The following is a 21,455-nucleotide window of genomic DNA, read 5'->3' as shown; positions in this document are numbered from 1 at the left end:
AAAGAAAAAAAGAACATATTTAACCTTTATTGCACACAAATTCTGAATTATACACATGGTTCATTTTCATTCATGTCCTCTTTCTGTAATATAAATGTTCTGCAAAAGCAGCAAAACTGCTCTTTGCTGCTGCCTTCAAGTGGAAGTTTCTCTGTGTATTCTGCAAACATTTCAGTCCAATTAAATTCAGTGAAAACTGAGGCACACAGGCACTGAGGCCTCTGTTGGACTCAGGAGCCAAGCACAGAGCCTTCAGTATTCCATCTGCACACCCATCCCCACAGCCCTCTTCCCTCTTTCCTGCCTAGGTATACTTTCAGGGACAAAAAAGGCAGGCTGAGGATGGAGCATCCTCTGACAGATGTGCCCCCTGAAAACACTCCAGATGCCAAGAACATGAACCACGTTTGGATCAGGAAATCCTGACTGCCTCCAGTGAGGGGTTAATGAAGGATAAGTGTGTGCATTTGCTGTTTGTTGCTCAGCTAGCACTTCCTTATGACAATATGCATTACTTAATCTGCAAAGGTCAATGAATTGCTCTTTAGTGCCTTCCAAATGCCTGTGCAATGAACTTTGTCATTTTTAACACACATTTCTCAGCAAAGAACTGGTGGTACAGGTTTGAGGCTTAAAATACCTCTTCAGCTGCAAACACCTTTCACTGCACTGTATTTCCACACTCCCCACACAGCTTTAGAACTGTCAGGCCTAAGCAGAGACTCCCCTGTAGTCTCACTCTCAATTTGCACAGAACCTTGCACAAGCTAAACAATAAGGAGTACAATTATTAATTTCCTTTTAGTCCTCTTGCAATATAAATGACCAGCCAAAGTATTGAATGTGCAACACAAGTGCAGAGAGATGTAGGAAAACTGAGATATGTTCTCAACCTGCAGTGTGGCCATGATTAACAGCAGTTTGGGGGAGCAACTTACTCTGCATTAGATCACTTAAAAAAAAGAGGTGAAAATATTGCAGGTCAACAGCATAAATGCCCAGAGAATGGTATGAATGAGCACAGCCCTAATCCTGGGAGCTAAACCACACAGCTGCTGCTCCCCTTTCCCCCATGTGGTGCTCCACTGGAACCAGGCGTGGTGGTGTGGATACCCAGAGCCCCAGGTTTGGGATATATTCCGACCCAGTGTGGATAGTTGGAATAGCACTAGAAATCTCCATGCAGCACCAGGACTGTGGGGTTTAACTTAGCAGGTAGTGGAATGCACAAGCACAGCACAGAGACAAGACTGGGGAATTAGGCTGCTGGCAAGTAGCAGCTGAAAGCTGATTGAATACAACAGATTGGGCTTTCAGACTGGACAGATAGGCAGCAGCTATTTAAATGGAGTATTAACAGTTTTGCTCTTAATTATTTCCAAACCTTCCAGCTAATGCAAACTCAGTACGACATGTATTTTGGCCTCAATTAATTATTTGTTGTTTCTGTGTGAATCCAGTTAAAAGAAAGCTGAGTGGTTTGTTGAGAATTTCTGCGCCTTTATAATCGTTCCTTTAAGTGCTTGGCTTACTTCTGCAAGCAGCTGTCATGCAAGTAACTGAATCTATACCTCACAAAAATGGCCACTTTCTCCATTTCAAGTGGAATTTCTTTCTGAAATGACACTGCCCTGCAAGCCAACAAATGGTCACCACTCTGCCCAGTGGCAGGTGGAAGGCCATGGAACTCCAGATCTAAATATGGAAACTCTACGCCTTCAGAAAAGGGAGATTCCTGTCTTGCCTATTTTGCATCTTACTTTTTGGTCTGGGAGGAGCTGACATTGAGGCATTTCTATATCTGGAACAGCTTTTTCTAGAATTTTCTGGAAGTATTTATTAGGAAATTTTATCTCAGATACTTGCACAGTTAGTCATGTGAAAGCCACAACAGCTGGTTTACACCTCAAAGAGTAAACAATTACTAATAAAATGTCAAACCACTCCCAAACATCTCTGAAATAAGAGAATGACCTTCCAAAATATGTTTGAACAGACTGCTTTAATGCAGCTATTTCCAAAAGAGCTCTGTTTTCATATCTGTACTTTCTATACATCGTCCTTAATACACGTTTTGTGTAGAATACCTGGGATCTCTCATCAATACTAATCCAATACGGATCCAGACACACAATAGCACTTGTGACAGATGGGACAGAATGTCCTACATGACATTTATTCAGCTTGTGAGAGGACAGACATATAAAGATTATGGCAGCATAAAGTAAAAAAGGTTCATGAAGCCAACACATGGTCCAGCGTATGGAGTGCTGACTGGCACAAAGCCAACCCATCCCAAAATCTGACACGTATTTTTACTGTCATGGTGAATTTATAGCCCAAGATTTTTATATTCTCTTCATCAAAAACAAACAAACCAACCCAAACCCCTCTTCAATTTCTGCTTTTTATTTCATTGCACTTAGGAGAAAGAAAACGTCCTCTCATTGAATTGAAGTGAGAATGAATTTAACTGAGCCTCTTTGCTAATCAGAATAAGTGAATTGATGCTTCTTTGAGCCAAAACAGCAAAAAAATAAACTACTGGTACTGCTTTGGTGTATAATGGCTTTCAGACCTCTTGTTTGGATGATTCAGAAGGAATCAAAATGTACAGAAAGAGTAACAAAACCCAGTCTTGTGTAAGCCAGGATCAAACAAAAGGATTAACTGGTATGTCATGGTTTCCAGTGGCAACCACACTTTTTCAAACAAAAATTGTTAATGGATAGGAGATTAGGGGTTTGATAAAAAAAATTGGACATCACATTTAATAAGAGTTGAGATGAGCTGCATACATCCCATGCCACGTGGAAAGACATCTCTTTCCCATCAGCCAAAATGTCGGTACAGAAAGAAACACAGAAGCCACAGAAGTTGTTCATGGCTGCAGCACATCATATCCATCATAAAATGACTACAAAATGCCCCCAATTCCAGTACTTTGAGGCCTTAACAGGTATCACAAAACCACCCTAAAATTGTCTCAACATATGAGAATATTGAATGCTCCAAGTTTTCTTATGGAAGATGAGCATCCCCAGGCTTTGAAGGAATACCTGCCAGATTCCCACAGCTCGGTGATTGGACTTTTTTTTTCAAAGTGGTGCTTGCCTTTAAAGATCAGTTTAATCAGTGGAGATCTCCCAGCTTTGCAGAGCAGCAGGGAGTTCTGCACAGCAAATATGAATTAGCAAATCCACTTATCCCTTCCTACAGTTGTCACAAACAGGTGCTACGTGAACACAGGCCAGAACCAATTCATGTCTTTACCACTCTCAATGAGATTTTAATTCTTCTTCTTAGTTTTTTTCTGTGACATTTGAAACGAGTAGACTCTTGTATCTGCAAGGCAATCAGATTCACATTTGGGAATGGTACATGAACTGAACACACTGCCCCGAGGCTCAGGCCTGAAGGAATTTCAAGTGTGCAGAGATGGAATACGCAAAGACAGGAATAGGAGGTGGTTTAACGCAGCAGGCAGCTAAACACCACGCAGCCCCTCACTCACACCACTCTACACCAGTTACTGGGAGGAAAATTAACTCTATCCCAGGCGACACCAGGACAGAGGAACATGGTGACATTGCTAACTGTGAGAAGGGAAGTGCATTTTTGGATTGGGGAGGCAGAGGTGCATGTCAAATGCTGTGATTTGGAACAACAGTGCTTCTCCCTCCCTTTGCACAGGTCTGAAGAGCTCCACAAGTGTTGTTCCATTTCAGTGCTGCCACAAACTCCCCAGGTGAAGGCAGCACCAGCCAGCAGTGGAGTAGCAAGAATGCCTGTTGTGTTCTTTCAGTGCTGCAAAATTTCTGGCTGCCACACCTAAATTATTCCTGGAGTACCCGGTGCTCCTCCTCCCACTCCTGCATGGCTGACTGAAGCTAAGACGTGGCCCTAATTTTGCAGCAAGTCTCAACAAGAACAGTAAACAGTCCACAGCATTCCTGGCACACAGAGCAGACGGGAGCAAGAATTGTCTTTTAGCAGCTGCCATCCAGAAGAGACAGAATATATTTTCCAGTTAGGAATTCTGGATAAAAGCAATGAACCCCAGATAGACAGTTTGTACTGTACCCTCCATTTCAGCCAGAGATTCTTGAATTTGCAGTCAGAATACGGCAGGACAATGTCTGATGATGCTTTCACTTTCTCCTTCAATCCAAGCTTCTTTTCACTACTCCATTGAAGGCAACATTACACAAATCTGTCCAAAAAAAGCACAGCATGGTGCTATATGTTTTTCACATTTCCAGCAAGAAAATTAGATTATTTAATTTTTCATTTTATTTAATCATCCCCTGATATCTCATATTTATCTCTTTGCCTGCCTATCACTATATTGTAACTGAATTTTGTTACTAAATGCCATTAGTAACGCAGAGAGATGAAGTGCTTACCCACATGTGCCAGTGTTAGAATTAGAACTGTATTTTTCAAAATTCTAACCCACTGTTGGTTAAGAAAAAGTCAGAATCTTCATCTACTGTGCACTTGGATTCTAAACATTATTTCGCCCAGTTCAAAGATCCTGTATTATGTCTCCAGCTGGCTTTTTCTTAGAGCTATACAGCTGGAGCACAAAAGTGTTCTGAAATGTCCCAACTGAATTTCAAATGAGTGTCAGAAATAGGCAAGGATATACATGATACATGCGGAATATGTGTCTAGGGAAATCACAGAAGATCTAGTTTCCACTAGTTGGTTATACATAAATTATTTAGGCAGTAAGCCTTTTGATTAGCTGGAGGCAAAGATACCTATTTTAGGTGTACTTATGGTCAGGATTAACTCATGAAACTTGGATGGCATCACCCATAAAACGGCTAAAATAATTTCAGCAACCTCATGCAAAAATTAGATGTTCTCTTTTTCATCACTTTTTAAATTTTTAAAATTATTTTTTACTTTTCCTTAACAAATACGACATGATTTTTGAAAATTATGTGATAAATGTCTTACAAAACCACACTAGAAACTATTTAGGGTGACAGGAGAAGAAAGAGGACTGGGAGCCAGGAGACCATTTCTATTTCTAGTTCTGCCATAGACTGTGTGACTGTGACTTTGAACCTCAGCTCCCGTTTTTGTGAAACGGGGATGACAATCCTGTTCTCTCAGGGATATTCTGTAACATAATTTTCATTTTTTTAAGGTTTATGAAATGCTCGAGACCCTTGATTAGAAGCTGCAAATGCAAATAATCAAGTAAGAATAACCACAGTATCAGCGTTACTATTATTATTGTTAATAATAATAATGTTTGTTAATGTTATTAATATCAAATTATAAGCTCACTAGCATTGTTCTGACAAAAAGCCCAACCTGCACAGAGCAGGAAAATCATTGTAGCTCACTTCTAGGAACAAGAATGCTGCCGGCAGAGTTTCAACATGGGAGTAGAAAAGAATTCTTTAAGTTCTCCATCTGAGCAATTGTAGGTGGTAAAAATGAATATCTTTTCAATAATGCTTTGTGACATGGGAGCAGAAGCAGCTTTAAGAGCTTAACAGTATTTTTAAAATATGACTCAGGGGAGGTTTTCTTTTTCTAACAGGACTGGGGGAAAAAAAACCACCCAAGAGTTAAACAATCTTTTAGAAATCCAAAACCTTGAAATAGAACAAGAATTGTAGGTCAGGATAATTTGAGTTCACATGCAACACCATTGACATATAATAAATCTATGCATAAAAAACCATAAAAACCCAGATGTCTTATATTGGAAGCATTGAGTTCTGACAGATAAACTGTAAGAATTTCTGTTTTGTGAGTGACCAAAACCTACCACAGGTAATTTGGGATCTTAAATCCCCTTCAAAAAGCTGTCATTTCTGTGAAATACCTAGATAGATTGTGTTAAGTGGTAGAAATGAGGTGAGGAAATGGAAGCATAGGAGATCAATATAACATTTGTTCCACTAAAGAAAAACATGTTCAGGTTTGGTTAGAGTCACATTAATAGAGAATGAAGGCAGTCCAGCAGGTTCTTTTTTCCTCCTGAATAGCCCATGTTAGGAAGCATTTGTGAAAACCTTAGAAAGGTAGGGGAAGGTGACAGACACACTGTACCCACTAGTCTTACCACAAAAATATTGCCTTTTAAAAAACAAAACCCATGCGGATTGTGGGTTACACAGATTTCTGAGGGTTCAGACTGGAAGACTTTAACTGGTAAACCAAAAAGAGCACTTGGTTTCAATCCCTCATTTTGTCTTATTTCATGACAGAGAGGAAAAAAAAAATCACCTCATGAGAATTTAATATTAAATAGCATTTTGGAAATTCTATTTAATATACCCCATAACCAACAGAAGAGCTTGTTTGATGGCATACAAGAATTTTATCATTGTCTGAAAACTGAGGTGTGCTACTTCACTGTATTACTAATAACTACCTGTGAGTTCAGAGGAAATCCTCCACAAGAAACACAGAAACTTCGGCTTGTGTCATATCACAAAGTGTCACACGTCTAAGAAGAGTGGTAGTCATGTGCCATTAGTCCCAAACAATGCCTGAAAATGGAGTCATCTCCATGAGTAAGAAAAGCTGTTCAATCTTACATTATTGCTTCTCACCTACATGGAGTGCACCTGCATGTCTTCCTTTCAATCTTGAAAAGTCAGAGAGAGTGTGACTTTTCCTTGTGATTCAGCAAATACATGGAATGACAGAAGACCGTGGCATGGTAGATCTGTTCATGGTACCATGCAAGAACTCTGAAAAAAGGGAAATATTTGTTGTACAAACACTGCCGCTGATAGGGTCAAGGGAATAAAAAAACCAAAGACATTCTAAAAACAAGTAATTCACACGGTTCACTTAAACCAGAGTCTTACTGTACAAAGCCTGAGTAACTTTTTGCTCAGGAAGTAGTGGCCCATGACCACCACTAAAGTAATTCAACTTTCTATTGCACAATTGAGTGCACCCTGTGTAGCACTATGAAGTTCTACAGGTAAGTACTACACAACAGGATCACAGCTATGACACCCTATCACCTTGTTACAGATGTAAAATACAGGGCAATTCTGTAACACCTTACAAACAACAAACTACCATTTTATAAACGTTGTGCTAGGCCATGCAGCCCCCTACAAGCTTGGTAGTATCCCCAGCCCCATCTACAGAGAGCAAAACTGAGATCCAGAAGCCCACAAGGAATATTTATAGAAGAAAAGAAACGGCAGAGAGCTGCCAAATTAATCAGAATTAGATCATAATTAGATGGAAAAATCAGGTCAGGATGAGATAAGAATTCAAATCATGTGGGCACCAACCAGTGTTTTATTTCTAAAGTTGCTGTGCATTTTCTAAAATAACAGTCCAGCTGATTTCTTGTCCAGGGAACTGACTCACCATCAAAATAAGGAGAAATTATTTTTTCAGATATGGATAATGGACTTCGGTTCTGATAAAATGTTTCTCCCATACTCCTATACTTAAACCAGTAAGGGATACACAGAAAGATTTTTCCAAGCAGGGAAATGGAGATTACTGTGGCAAATACTCTAATGGAGTCCTCAGAGATGAACCAAATGACCATGAATAGGATATAAAAATAAAATAAGAAATCTACCAAGCCAAACAGTGATCTCTCATGGTTACTGTCACTGAGCTCAGACTCTGTCTCGGTGCCTCTTTTACACTTCCAAGGCAGCAAGGAGTTCTTTGTGCAGGAACAGAGATCCAGTTCTAGAAATCTCCCAGCAGCAACACCATCCTTTGTGTTCATAGTCTCTCAGTCTCAGTGGAAGTCAAATTCTACCTGCTGCTGATACAGGAATGCACATTGCCTAGGAATAAAAATTATTCAGAATAAAGTCATATTATCTTCATCAACATCCAAACTCGCATTGTATCACTGATTTCTCTGCTGGGTTTGTGTAACTGTTTTAGTCTCAGTGTTTTTTGCATTTTGCTGTTTAATCTATAAGCTTCTTAAAGGGGGAGAGAGTCAAAAAAAAACCCCTTTGACATAATACCATTAATTCAAAGAGCAAGCTGACTGGAAAAAATAGTTACTATATTTAAACTGCATTATCCTATGACAGAACTGCAGATTTAAACCTTTCCACTTTGATACAGCAGTTTTGCAGCATTTTAATATGCCTTAGTAGATTTCAACTGGCTGAAACATTTTAATAACTGTAATTTCAGAGGAATAAAATAGTACTGTGGGAGGAAGAAACAATGCCCCCATTTGTCACTCATGAAGACTTGTATTTGAAATCAGCCAGGGTGATGAGAGCAATGAGTTTGGTGGTCTCAACATAAGCCCCATTAGGCAATTAGCCAGTTGGCAAAAATCATGACATAATTTGGCACAATTAAGCAGAATATTCACTTTGTCTATGTTCACTGAAAGAGATCCTATTGCAGGTCAGCATTCATGTGTATTGGCTCAACAACTGGCATTTTATGTTGTGCTCTTCCATGCTGAGTTTAGCTCCACTCAAAACTATTAATCTTGATTGAAAATTGAGCTACGAAACATATGTGTTTGAGTACAGCAAGAGACAATTCACATTATGACCAGTAACTCTGCTGTGAATCTGCTTTGCAGCAGTAGGGATGACTTAATGTTATTGCAATTTGAAGGAAAGCATCCTGCAGTCCTCTCTCAGGCCAAATTCCCATTTACTTCAATTAGTAAGCATTACAGGAACTGTTTTAATGCTGCTGCCTGATGTGTTGGCTGCTTCTTCTTAATATATTACAGTGAAAAAAGATAGTAGTGAATATATACTTCCATTATGTGAATGGAATTTCAACAAGGCCCAAACTGCCCCATTTTGTTGTGTTTCTTTCCCAGGTACCACTCAGAGGGGTTCCACTCTAATAACAAACTACGACTTCGCAGCAGCAAAATGAATTGATTTCCTTCCTTAAAAATGGAGAATGTAAAGCTCTCTGCACCTGCTGGAAGCATGAATTGCCTGGAAGCTTTCATGGGCTCGTTTGCTTCAGGCAGAGCTGAGGTGCTGTCATATTGATTTGGTCAAAATAACCATCTTTAGATAACCCTCTCCTTTAGATAACCATCTTCTTTAAGAAGCAAGACGAATGTCATGGAAAGCGTTATGAATCCTTGCAGACCGATGGGAAACAACACTGATTTCAACTCACAATTCTAAATTTGTATGATCTCAAGTGATGCCAAATTTAGCAGGTACTGCTTCTGCTGCAGTGTCTACATGGGTATTTGTAGCTCGTTCTGCACTGTGCTGTCTAGACCATGAATTGTATCTGCAAATGTTTTTCAAATGTGTAGCTGTCAGAGGATTTGGAAGGTATCACCTGCAAAGGAGTCCTCACTGGCCAGCAGCAGTGGTCCTGCACTTCTCGAGAAAGACAGGGAAAGGACTGTGAAGGAAATGTAGAGGTTATTCTGCTCTGAAAGAGAAAGAACTGTAGAAAAGTCCTTAATTCAGCCATTCTTCTCTCAAAATTCACTGAGCCATAACAGAACACGTGACAGAAATAAACACAGGCAGAGGACTGTGCTTCCAGGTTCTTTCCAGATTTTATATAGGGTGGAAAAAAAGGGGAAGAATCAAATTCTCTGTACTGAATAGATGAGAGAGAAACAACGAATGGGAGTTGTCAGACTGTAGCTGAACTAGTGAACCCCAGAGAATGCCAAGAGTTCTCCAGGATTTGCTAGAATTCAGACTCTGTTTGCCTTCCTAGCAGCATTTCCTCCTGTTAACAAGTTAGATAGAAAGAACACAGTATCTACTTTATTTTACCCTCTGCCAAGATCTAATTGCATGTGCCATGCCTCTGGTATGCTTAAAATAATTTTCCATAAGGCCTTTAGGAAACAGGCACAAAAAAGAAACCAAGAATGACACAGGAAATGTAACACAGGGAGAAACAATATGAAATGTGACCTGGGTTTCTTACTAGTATCATTTTGTTTTGAAAATTGACAGAGATGCTTAATTGTAATACTTTAAAATGGTAAGAAAATGAAAGGCAGGACTTTCAAGTCCTTTACACGTGCACTTGTATATGAAGGCTAGTAAATAAGCTTGTGTGTACAAATATTGGTTGGTAAATGTATTTTTACAAAAAACTTATATATAATGCAGGTTTTATTAATGTGGCAGAAGGGAAGAAACTACTCATAAAGATACACTGAGCTGGTAATGAAATACATTAATTCAAGTAGCTGGCATTATTCCATATGGAATTATTGTGGAAATCATGTATTTTTAATGTTGCATATGCATATATATATGTTTCGGGGATGGTGGCATCATGGGTTCATACCATATGAAAAAAACTATTATAACTGGTTAAGAAATTACAGTAAACTGTATAAACTACAGTTAAATTCTTCACCTCTGTAACAGGCTAAGTCTATTTAGGTGTAGTGTGAGGTATGAAAAGCAACATAACTGTACTGATGCAACATTTGGCCATGCTGATTAATCCTGCTGATAAGCAAGATGAAATTAATATGGGCATGGCATGGAATAAGTAATTGCCTTACCTGAACTAGGTCATCAGATCTAGCTCAGGAATTTTCATTCAACTGCCCTGTGAAGTGTGGGCTGTCAAGTTCTCCTTTCTTGGACTTTGGCCATTCACAGAGGAGTCTTTTAGAGCAGTTGTACTTTTGTACACGTACTTTTTGTACACGTACCCTAGAACACCATAATTTTATATGGGCTGTCCCCTCTCCATCCCTTTTCTAGCACAGAGGTTAAGACTAAGATATTTCATTCCAGATCAGACATGTAGTTTCTTATAGCATGGTGCTGTGGGTGGTTTGTAAGTGGCGGAAATGCAGATTGTATGTAGGATCTGCATTTATGTAAGCCAGCACACATGTAGGGATCAGCTTTGGTATTTGCACATGCATATGTACCAAGTTTTGAAGGTGTTTATGCTGTGTGCTGAGCTGCTTGCTGTGTTGTGCGTGTGTTGCAGGTGTATTAATGTCAGTTGGCGCTGATTTCTCTCTGGTTTGTGTTCACTGAAGTTCCCGTAAATTACTGGGTGGGATTGGATGGATCAGTCAGTTTTCTGTGTTCTCTATCGGTTCCTGTGCTTGTGCCAGAGCCGAGATACAGTGCTGAGGAAAGCTGGTACCTCACCCCACACCCGCGCTGAAATCACAGCGTGCAGTTTATTCCTCCTCACGTTATCGCCGGGGCTGAGTGTGCTGTCACTGGGATGTGTGCGACGGCAACTGGGGACACTGCTCAGCGCCAGCGCAGGGCAGGACCTCTGGGGAGTGAGCCGCCGTCACAGCACCGAGGCACACGGCCCTCACCTCTGCACACTCGTGATGGATGAGGCTCCTGTCACGACAGGGGCTGGTGCAGCCCCACAGAATCACAGTCTTTAGGGTTGGAAGGGACCCACGATAACACCCAGTCAACCCTCTGCCAAGGCAGGGTGACACAGGAACGCGCCCAGGTGGGTTTGGAATGTCTCCAGAGAGGGATAATCCACGGCCTCCCCGTGTGAGTCTCACCCTCACGTTCTGACTGGATGATGCTCCTGTCGCGACAGAGCGCGCCAGCCCCACAGTATGATGCTCCTGAGGTGGGGGCCAACCCCACACTCACCCCTGGACTGGATGAGGCTCCTATCACGACAGGGTGAGGGCAGTGCTCACAGGACGGCTGGCGCTCCCTTCGCCACACGCGCCGGTGCAGCTCCGCGCCACCCCCCCGCACCAAGACCGCTATGGCGGGCAGCTCCCCTCAGGCCGCCCCGCTCCCCCTCACCGCGGGCTGAGGCCGGGACAGGGGCGGCTCCTGCCGGGGTAGCGGGGCCGGGAAGGCGGCCACCGCACCTGCGGGGCTGTCCCCGTGCGCAGCGGAAGCGGCGACACCGCCGCGTGAGGCGCAGCCGCCGCCGGGCTCCAGGCGGGAGGACGAGCGACCGCGGGACCGCGCTGCGCAGGGGCCGCGCCGCATCCATCGCCTCCGCCCCGCGGGCGGGGGCCGCCCGCATGCCCGCCCCGCGCCCCGGCCCGCCAATGAGCGGCGTCCACATGCCGCGGCGGCGAGAGAGCACCGGGCGGCCCCTGAGTTACATTAGAGCCGCCGCCGCCGCTGCGCGACCGGAGCGAGCGGAGGCAGCGGCGGGCGCGGGGGAGCCCGAGCCGTGACGGCGACAGAGGCCTGGGCCGGCCGGGGGGGATTGAGCTGCTAGAGGAGGAAGGAAGGGGGCGATCCTGACCCTTCGCGGGCAGCGGGGCGGCTGCGGCTTTTTCTCCCCCGCGCCGTTATCGCCCTCCGTTACCGGGGCGGCTCGGAGCCGCTGAGGCGAGCGGAGAGGCCGCTTGGCCATCTGGACGCGGCCCATCCCCGCAGAGATCCGCCGCGGCCCCGAGGCGACAGCGGCTCCCGGGGCCCACGCGCTCCCCGCTCGAAGTCCCCCGTCCCCGCCGGAGAGGCGGCTCGGCTCCCTCGGAGGCGTGAGGGGTGGGAGGGGGTGGGGGCTTTTTAATTTTTTTAAGGGCTGCTTTCCTTTTTTTTTTTTTTTTTTTTTTTTTTAATTTTTTTTCCTGCCCCTCCCGGCCTCCTCCGCGGAGAGGTGTGCTCGGGCTCCTCTGCTGCGGGAGAGGGTCTATGGTGATAGCACGGGGGTGGTGAGGGCTGAGGAGGGGTCTCGCCGCCGCCCCCGCCGCCGCTGAGGAGGAGGAAGAGGCGAGGCACGGCACCATTTGCTGCTCCCTGCCCCAGCCATGGAGAACGCGCACACAAAGACTGTGGAGGAAGTTTTGGCTTATTTCGGCGTCAACGAGAGCACCGGGCTCAGCCTCGAGCAAGTGAAGAAGCTGAAGGAGAAATGGGGCTCCAACGGTAGGTGAGGCAGCCCCGCCGCGGGGATGCTGCCGCCGGCGCTCGCCCTCTTCCCCCTCTGCTCCCTTTCCAAGCCCTCTCTCTTCTCCCTCATCCTTGCCGGGGCCCTGTGCGAGGCCTAACGCGTGTGCACTGGCAAAGCCGGCATCTCTTCCAGGACCCGGAATAGGAGCGAGGGAGAGAAGATGGCTGACTTGAACTCCACCTCGTGGGTTTCTTTCAATCCCGAGCTCGCAGGGCTGCTCTGGGGAGGAGGGTGTCACCTCCGTTCCCTTTCACCGTAACGGTGGGAAACCTTCTTCCATTCTGAAATGAAGCGCTTTGGGGGTTAGGATTTGCCTTTTTTTTTTTTTTTTTTTTTTGCCCGTCTTGACCTTCATTTTCCCCAGTTTTTTTAGCTCCTTTCAGCCCCTTATTTTATATTCTTCTCTTCAGTCGGGACACAAAATTCAGTCGATTTTTTTTAATCCTTACTGCTTGGCTGTCCTGGTCTCTTCTGAACGCCCTTGCCCTTGTGTAAAAAATGAAAATCTATGAGAAGATTACACGGTGGAGGTGTTTTTTTAGCTTTAGCACTGCTTTTGTGCCTCTTGGATTCCTAAATCTAGTTGCAGGGATATAAAGGGGAGAGCAGAAATAAGGACATACCCTTAAAATGGAGGAAAGAATCTGAAATATTTTGAACCAAGTTTGATGGTTTGTGGGTTTTTTTTAAGTGAATGTGGAGGAAAAGCTTTGTCAGAAAGCATTTGAAAAGCGTTTTGAGCCTTTGACCCTTTGTGTGCAGCAACAGCCGAAGTCCCACAGCTGGCTGGAGTGATGACTTGGCTGAATTATAACCCTTGGCACATTCCCGCGAACCTTCATGTGTCTTAAAATGCAAAACTCTCAGGCCCATTCACGTACTCTGGTGAAAAGAGCCGCCTTAGTGGGGCTTTCAGTATGTCTGTCAAATCCAACCCAGCTGAGTGTGCAATTCAGGAACAATATCTGGTGTGGATGCCTGATAATGCTCTAATGTGTTTCTTCGATGATTTCTTTTCTTTGACATGCTTCCTGGAAAAATCTTCCACTGACAGAGCTACCGGCAGAGGAAGGTGAGCATGGTTGTGAAATCTTTTGCTAATTCCTGTTGATAATTCATTTTTTTTAAATGTACATGGCTCAATGGCTTTGTTACATATTGCAGGAAAAACCTTACTCGAGCTTGTGATTGAACAGTTTGAAGATTTACTAGTTCGAATTTTGTTGCTCGCTGCTTGCATATCTTTTGTAAGTATGATTTATTTATTTTTTTTATTTCCTAGGGTTCTGTATGGCAGAGTGACATATTCCAATGTATGTGAACTGTACATACTGAAATTATTCTTTCTTGCTGGGTAGAAGTAAAAGATGCAAGGTTGCTGCCTCTTAAATTAGTTCCTTGTGACGAGGTTTCTGTATGCTGACCAACAGAAATTTCAGGGAGTCTTTCATTGCATGAATCATAAGTGCATAACTACACTAGGACAGGTATTTTAAAAAGTGCTTCTCATTCAACCCAGTTTGCTTATTTGAGGTGGGATTTCCCAATGCTGCTGTTGGCTTTGAGAACTAACCTTGAGTAAGTAAGCGTTTAACTGGACATTCTTCTTGCCTTTGGGTTAATCTTTATCAAGCTCAATGTATAATCATTGGAAGACATTTTTGGATGCAATGCAGACTGTAAATAGAATCTACATGGCGAATATTCCAGTTGCCTTCCCTTCCTGATAATAGCAAGGTGACAGTTGTTGCTTTTGACAGTGACAAGAATGTTGACGGCTGTGATGGCACCATTGTTGACCAAATTTGGTAACTGACCTTTGGATAGTCAAGTCATTAAATGGACATCTTACTTTGCATACAGGACTAAAAGAACAAGAACATTTTAAACATTTTTTTTTTCTAAAAAAAGCACGATTAGGCAATCTTCTTACGTTATGTGTAAAGCCTATGTGCTTGCTTAAAAACTGGAAAATGGAGTGACGGCTCAGTGGAGAAGGAAGGTGAAGGCTGTATTTCTTGGGGAGCTGGACAACAGAAACAAAAGCTTGCAGAATATTAAATTGTTTAGGTAGGGAGTAAAAGTTTACAGTAGACTTTGCCCTGGAGTTGTAATTAACTACTTGAAGAAAAAAAAAAAATGCTGCAGCTCTTGGAGGGGGTGGAAATTGTGGTGACTCTTTAGCTAAGGGCAAGCTAATTAGGATGGGCAGAGGAGAATGTGCTCTGGAGCTGTTGTGTGTGGTGGGGGAAGGGTTGCCCTGGTGCTGCAGTTTGTGCTGTGCTGGGGATCTGCTCCCCCCACACTGACACCTTCCAAAGGGCTCTGGCTTTGGGTCCAATTCACCAGTACCAGCTGAGCAGTGACTGGTGATATCGATCTTGACCATGGAGACAGATGTGCTTCACTCACTCCTCTGTTTCCTGGAGAGGAAATCAGGCTGGCTATTGAAAATCGAATAATAAACAGTCATTGAAAAGCTTTTTTTTTTTCCCCCTCTTCTTTCCCCTTATCCTCCTTGAGGGTGAGAAGGGGATGTCTTTTTGTTCCTGGAAAGTCAGGAGTGTTTCTGTCATCTCATGAGACAAATGACAGCACAGAAGTTTGTTAGCCTTCTGTGCCAAAGTACATTAATTGTTTTTATTATAAACAAGTAAGTGAAAAATCAGATTCACCAAACTAAAGCTTTCATTGCTGAGTCTCAGTAAGTATGAGACCAGACTGACAGAGGTCACAGAACGTACGCTGCTGAGTCCTCGTGGAAAACTTGATTAGTAGCTGAATTCAGTAGCTTTTTTCAGTATGGTTAATTTTCCTATCTAATTAAGAGACTGTATTCTAATGGAGTGTGGGATAGATCTGGGTTCTCTGCTTCTGTGCAGCTGACATGGTACATGACCTTGGGCTACTACTCTGCCTTTTCTATCTCCTATTTTAGAGTTACAGAGGCACACTAAATTGATGTTAGAAGTAAAGATTTTTCTCTGATGAAAAGTTAAAAAACCCTAGATATATTGTAATTTTGGTACTTTAGAAGCTCTTCCCCTTTGTTTCTGGTGTTTTCTTTGCTCAGAAGGTGATCATGTTGTCTGTTTTTCTTAGGCTTTAACACTTTTTCTTGATGAAAGCATAATAGAGACTTTCGTAGTAGCTGTAAAGCACTGTTGGATATGTTGATACCAGGATTGCATTACTGCAAAAATAGGATGTAATTACATCACCCAAATTCTGGTGTTCTTTACCAGCTGCACATTGTCAGTTTAGAAAAATCAAGACTCAGGTATGAGAGAGAGGATCTTGAAGTATACAGATAATTTTTTTTGTGTTTAGGGAGTTTTTATGGTGGTTGTTGCAATCATAAATCATATTAGTTTATTGCTGTTACAACTGCCTGCACAGTAACACTCATCTGTAGCACTGAGACCTGCATTAGGTTTTGTGCAGAAACATTCCTTCTTATATAGAGTATAAACTTCTGTGTTCAGAGTGCCTTTTGTGCCCTCTGCTCCCACACTGCCTGTCAGGTACGTGTCAGTAAAATAACTCAGAGCAGCAGCTCAATCTGTGTCACCCAGGCTGATTGCCGGGGTCAGATGCTGTGTGTTTGTGGGCTGTGGATCCTGTGTCCTACATTCCAGGTCAGAACTGCTGTAAGAGATGTGGCTGGTTAGTGAAAGCCCTAAGTATGGCTTTTGAAGAGAAACAGCATAAATAATTTCTGATGGTGAGTAAATGGATCTGTGAATAGACTTGTCTCGGTCTTGTGTTGGATCTGTGAAGCCTCTGCAGAAATAAACCCATGGAGTGTATTCATCGCTTCTAATTCTTGATACTTGTGTAGCATGTGCTCAGATCTACAGTGTTTACTGAAAAGAACAGCTTGCTTTGCTGTATAAATGATTTTGACAGGTTGCAAAATGTTGACTGCATCTGATGTAGAATAATTCCTTGGTGAAGTGTGGGTGCTTTAAGCAGTGGTGTATGCAGAACTCTGCAATCTTAGCTCTGCATCACTCAGTGGATTTCCTTCTACAAGGTGCAATGTAGGCTATAAACTCTACCAAAACTTGAAGTACTTATACAGCGTCCTTAGAGCACTCTTCCCCTCAGTTATTCCTTTGATTCCTAAGCTGACTTAGAAATGACTGTTTTGGGAATGTTTTCTAATAGTGGATGTCTGTGTTTAGGTTAAAACAATATATTGTGCTTTAGCCCAGACATTGTTAGAGCCTGTAAATTAGCATGAGTGTAGCCTAGCTTGTGGTAAAAGGTGAGCAAAGGTCCTCTTGGAGGAAGTAGGATGTGTCAGTAACAATGTTGCAGGCTTTGCCCTGAAATCACCCCAAAAGCTACCTGTTTAGGTCAGCAGCAGTGAGTGCGTGGCACAAGATAAGGGTTGCTGTAGAACATGACACTGACAGGCTTTTAGCTAAACTTAGATTGCTCATTAGCACGAGGGTAGTGGTGATAAAAATGTGAGAAGTCGTTGTGATTCCATTTTATGTTGTAAAAATTAAACTGTGGGTGACAGGTATTTTTTTTTTACCCCATTATTGCTATAACAATATATTTATTTTCAGAAATATGGAGTAACGTGGTGGGTGCTGACGGCCTGTTAACTCAGTAAAATTCTTAATTTTGTGCATATACATGTGGTCAGGATGTCTTGGTTTGTGTTTGAGATTTTTTTTCCCTGACCTCCTTGTGTAGTGGACAAAAATCTCTACTGAATCATAGAACTAAACCTGGGAGGTTTTTCTTGAATGTTTCCTGATGTTCAGTGTAACTGACATGGATGGAACAGGGATCAGGACTACTGAAATAGTTTGCATCTGCTTAATTTTAAACTAATTTGTATTGAAATGATTAATCACTAAAAGAGGGTTTTCTAAGCAGTAGTTGATACTCTGTCCAAAATACACTAGAACTGGAATCACAGTATCCTGTGAGAAGAAAACCCTTGAAAGCAGTCCATACATTTTATATGACCTGCTTTAATTAGTCCAGGGATTCTTTTTGTTGGGATGAGTTCTCACCTCTCCCAGCTTGCTTCTAAGTTTCCATTGTCAAAATGAAAACCAAACAAAAATCCCTGTGCGGTTGCTGACAACAAAGTGTTTGCTTTTCCTCTGTTAGTGGTGAGCGGGTACAGCCTGCTGGGCAACACAATTCTGTCTTAAAACTCCCATTCTTCGATTCTGTTGTTGTTACTTAATGATACATAGTCATCTGAGGTAACTTGTCTCCATAACATCCCTGACAATAGAGATACTTCACTTGTAGAAATGGAAAAAAGCTGTAAGGGTACTTGTGCTGTTTCAGCCGCTTCCATCAGTACTCACCTCATTGCTGGCTGATTTTGGCATTGTACCTCTGGCCCCTTTTTACAAATAACCATGAAAACTAAGTACTGTTTGCCTGTCATTGTGTGTCTTTTGCCTCAGTGTCCTGCAGGTCCACCCCATTAGGCCTTGTTTAAAATAGGCTCTGCAAGCCGTAGCTCCAGCAGCCCTAAAGCAAATACACTGAATGAAAGTTGTGCTTTAAGCTGCTTATGTTGGCTGTTGATATGGGGCTTTTATGTCTTGCTATTATTTCTCTTATATTTTTAGGCTTGCATTTCTCTTGAGCAATTATCTTATTCTTTTCTTATTTTTCCTGCTCTTTCTTAAATACACGGTGACTTTACCTATTGACAGTACTGCCTGACCAGTGCATTGGAGATCAATGACCTGGAAATTAAACTGTTCTGTGTGTGAGTCTTAAAGTGATTAGGGCTGAAACATGGTGGGGCCCTTCTGAGTAGAAATTTTAAAAAATGAGATTTCTCACCGTAAACCTCTCCAGGGTCTTAAAAGTGTGCTAGTGGAAACTTTCTGACAAGGACTCTGTGACTTGGACAAGAACTGTCTAGTCTTTACCAGGCCCCAGCATATGGTCTGTTGTTACTAAAAATGCAGTGTTGAATACTTGTTATTGCTTGTTCTACTTCCTCTATGTTTTTCTTGCATTTGTTTTGTTTCTTACTTCAGGCTACTATCAAATAATAAACCTGATCTGTTACAGAATGTGTTGTGTATCACAAATATTCTAAATGGAGAGTTAATATAGCTGTAGTCTGCTATAGGAAAACCAAGAACTCACTATGTATCTGGTTATTTTATGTCTATATTTACTAAATTGTTCTAGAACTAAAGCTTGGATTGTTCCACTGGTAGTAATTGTGTAGAAACTTCTGGAGGGAGAGCTGTGTATTGCTGGCTTCCAGGGTTAACTAGATACTTCATTTTAGTCTTGTAACAGATTGATAATTTCACCAAAAAAACAGCAGTGAAGACTTAAACCATCAGACTATACTCTCAGGATCTCTAATTTGAGTTCATCTGCTGTTTTTGAAATAATGGCTTATTGAAAGAAAAGATCCCTTGAAAACTTAATTTTGGCTCTCCTTGACATACTTGGATCTTGCTGTCCTTGTAGCTACTTTCCTTACCTCTGGAGTTACAGCCTGTCTCAATGTTATTTTACAACACACATGGTCTTAAATCGGAAAAGATTCTGGTTTAACGTTGTGTAAAGCAGATGTTTTATTCTAGTTAACCTTGTAGGTGCCTGCTCAGATAAGCACATCACAAAATAATTGAATTTTATTTGCTTTGTTTGGAAGCAAATTGGGCTCTACAGAATTCCAATAAAGAAAGGGAAGGAAGAATCAGTTCCTGAAGAGCTTTTCTGATGGCAGCGTGTGACCTTGTGTACGCTGAGAGAGCTGAAAATGCACCGTCGGCCTCTCCTGTAGCTCCATGGGCAGCAGCAGTGCTGGTGCAGAGGGGAGGCTGCCCATGGCACAGGGATGTGTGTGGAGTGAGCACAGACAGTGGGGCCTGTCCCACTGCCCCAGCAGGTCAAATGCCAGGAGGGGTTCTGGGGATTGGGGAGCAATGGTGTGGTAGGAGGGAAGAAACACCGAGGTGTGGAGAGATCCTGACTAAATCTGTTCAGCACAGGAATTACACAGACCCTCAAAATGTTGTGTTGCCAGTTGGGATGTTGCAGTCGTATTAATCACAACCTGGATCTTACGAGTTTATCCCTTCATAATAAAGATTTGTTGTTGCATTGGATTTGCTTGACAGTCTGTTTTCTGCTTGAGGCTTTCATGCTGCTGCTCCTTCCTTTTGACATCCTGGAGTGTCTCACAATTGAGCAATAGCTCGGAGCAGCATGTTGGTGGAATCATGGTCTTGCTTTAGTAACAGTTTGCTTGCTGCAGTCCTCTAGTGATTCAGAGTGCTGTTGCCTGACTACCAGCCCTAATTATCTCAACACGTTGTTCCTATTTACTGTCACTTTCCAGGCTTCCTGTTGCTCAACATGTTGATGAAAACTCTCTTCCTCTCTGGTCATGTTAACTTTAACTTGACTTTTCATCAGTGACTCCAGCACTCTGCAGAGGCCCTGACACATTCAAGTCAAGTGAATGACAGATGCCTAAAACTGGAGTGCACTTTTGAAACAAATGAATTAAAATCTATGTGGAGCCTTTTATGCAAGTCCTCAAGTTTAATTTACCTTTTAAAATCCAATTTTGAGTTTTATCAGCTGCTTGGTTCAGAATCCAGCTTCAGATATAACTATGCCATTCACTTAGATGTTTCAATAAGACACTACTTGTATTTAAATAAGTAGATGCTTATTTTTCATATCTACTCACTATAGATATGAAAGAAGCTGTTGTAAAGCTGTTTTCATTTGTGTGGCTAAGTTACCGGTAAAGAGCAATTAACTTGCTTAAAATTCAGATTCTGGCAAAGTTTGTGTTTTAAGTAGTCAAACTAATCTGTCTGTGTCCTGTTTTATACCATAATGAAATAATTATTTTTCATTGTCATAATGTTGTCACAACTTCTGCTTTCATTTCTGAAGCAACAGTAGCAATTGTTTCCCAGATAAATAGCTTACTCCTTTAGAAGAAGAGCGGCCTCTAAAATGAACTTTGTACTACTTTAGTAAAGATTCTTTTTCTCCTTTTCCATTGCGTTTTGCCAATTCATTCATGAATTACAAAACTACAGACTTGGTAGATTGAGGGGTTTCCAAAACTGCTGAAGTCTGAGCAGTTGAAATTTAGCAGGCATAAAGTTTGCAAGGTGTCTGTGTAAATCAGTAATTTAAATCGCTGTGTTTCTCTTGCAGGTCCTGGCCTGGTTTGAAGAAGGTGAAGAAACAATCACAGCATTTGTAGAGCCTTTTGTAATCTTACTTATATTAGTAGCCAATGCAATTGTGGGAGTGTGGCAGGTATGCAGAGATTTTTACAGCATCAAATCACAAATGTTTGGGGGTTTTATTGTTTAAGAGGAAGCACTGTACCCTGTAGTGTCGGGTGTTCTTACACAGCAAGTAGGATGTGCTGCTAACTTTGGATTCCTGAGAGTCAGCAAACCATAAAGCGTCTCAACAGAAAGTGTTGACTTAAAGGTAAAATGAAAGCTTCAGAAGTGTTGCCAGAGAGGCAAAATGCCCATCAGTGTGTTTGGCCACACACTGCTGAACACACGAACAAGACAAGCCAGCATAAAGACCTGAATTCA

At 42.3% G+C, this 21,455-nt stretch overlaps 1 protein-coding gene and 1 long non-coding RNA gene across 3 annotated transcripts in view; one reads left to right on the top strand and one right to left on the bottom strand.

Annotated features, from left to right (window-relative positions):
- Positions 1-34: 34 nt before the first annotated feature.
- Positions 35-11,983, bottom strand: LOC104688707. The gene is made up of 5 exons (XR_751689.4): positions 11,592-11,983; positions 9,307-9,372; positions 7,586-7,802; positions 6,585-6,725; positions 35-4,213 (listed from the first exon to the last, which is right to left on the bottom strand). It is a non-coding gene; the product is annotated as an uncharacterized LOC104688707 (long non-coding RNA).
- Positions 11,984-12,503: 520 nt separating this feature from the next.
- The window catches only part of ATP2A2 (ATPase sarcoplasmic/endoplasmic reticulum Ca2+ transporting 2), a 43,977-nt gene continuing 35,025 nt past the window's right edge, over positions 12,504-21,455 (top strand). Inside the window, exons 1-4 of one of the 2 annotated variants that reach the window (XR_005603183.1) lie at positions 12,504-12,836; positions 13,916-13,933; positions 14,026-14,108; positions 21,058-21,162. Coding sequence is in view for 1 of the 2 variants with exons in the window: in XM_039561157.1 (XP_039417091.1) it covers positions 12,719-12,836; positions 13,916-13,933; positions 14,026-14,108; positions 21,058-21,162 (324 nt within the window). In the remaining variant the exon portion in view is untranslated. The remainder of the gene's footprint in view (positions 12,837-13,915; positions 13,934-14,025; positions 14,109-21,057; positions 21,163-21,455) is intronic. The other variant, XM_039561157.1, reaches the window with a different exon arrangement.

Source organism: Corvus cornix, chromosome 15 (genome assembly GCF_000738735.6).
Source record: "Corvus cornix cornix isolate S_Up_H32 chromosome 15, ASM73873v5, whole genome shotgun sequence".
NCBI classification, from domain to species: Eukaryota; Metazoa; Chordata; class Aves; order Passeriformes; family Corvidae; genus Corvus; species Corvus cornix.
Note: the sequence above shows the minus strand (reverse complement) of the source record. Positions and strands in the feature narration are given on the sequence as shown.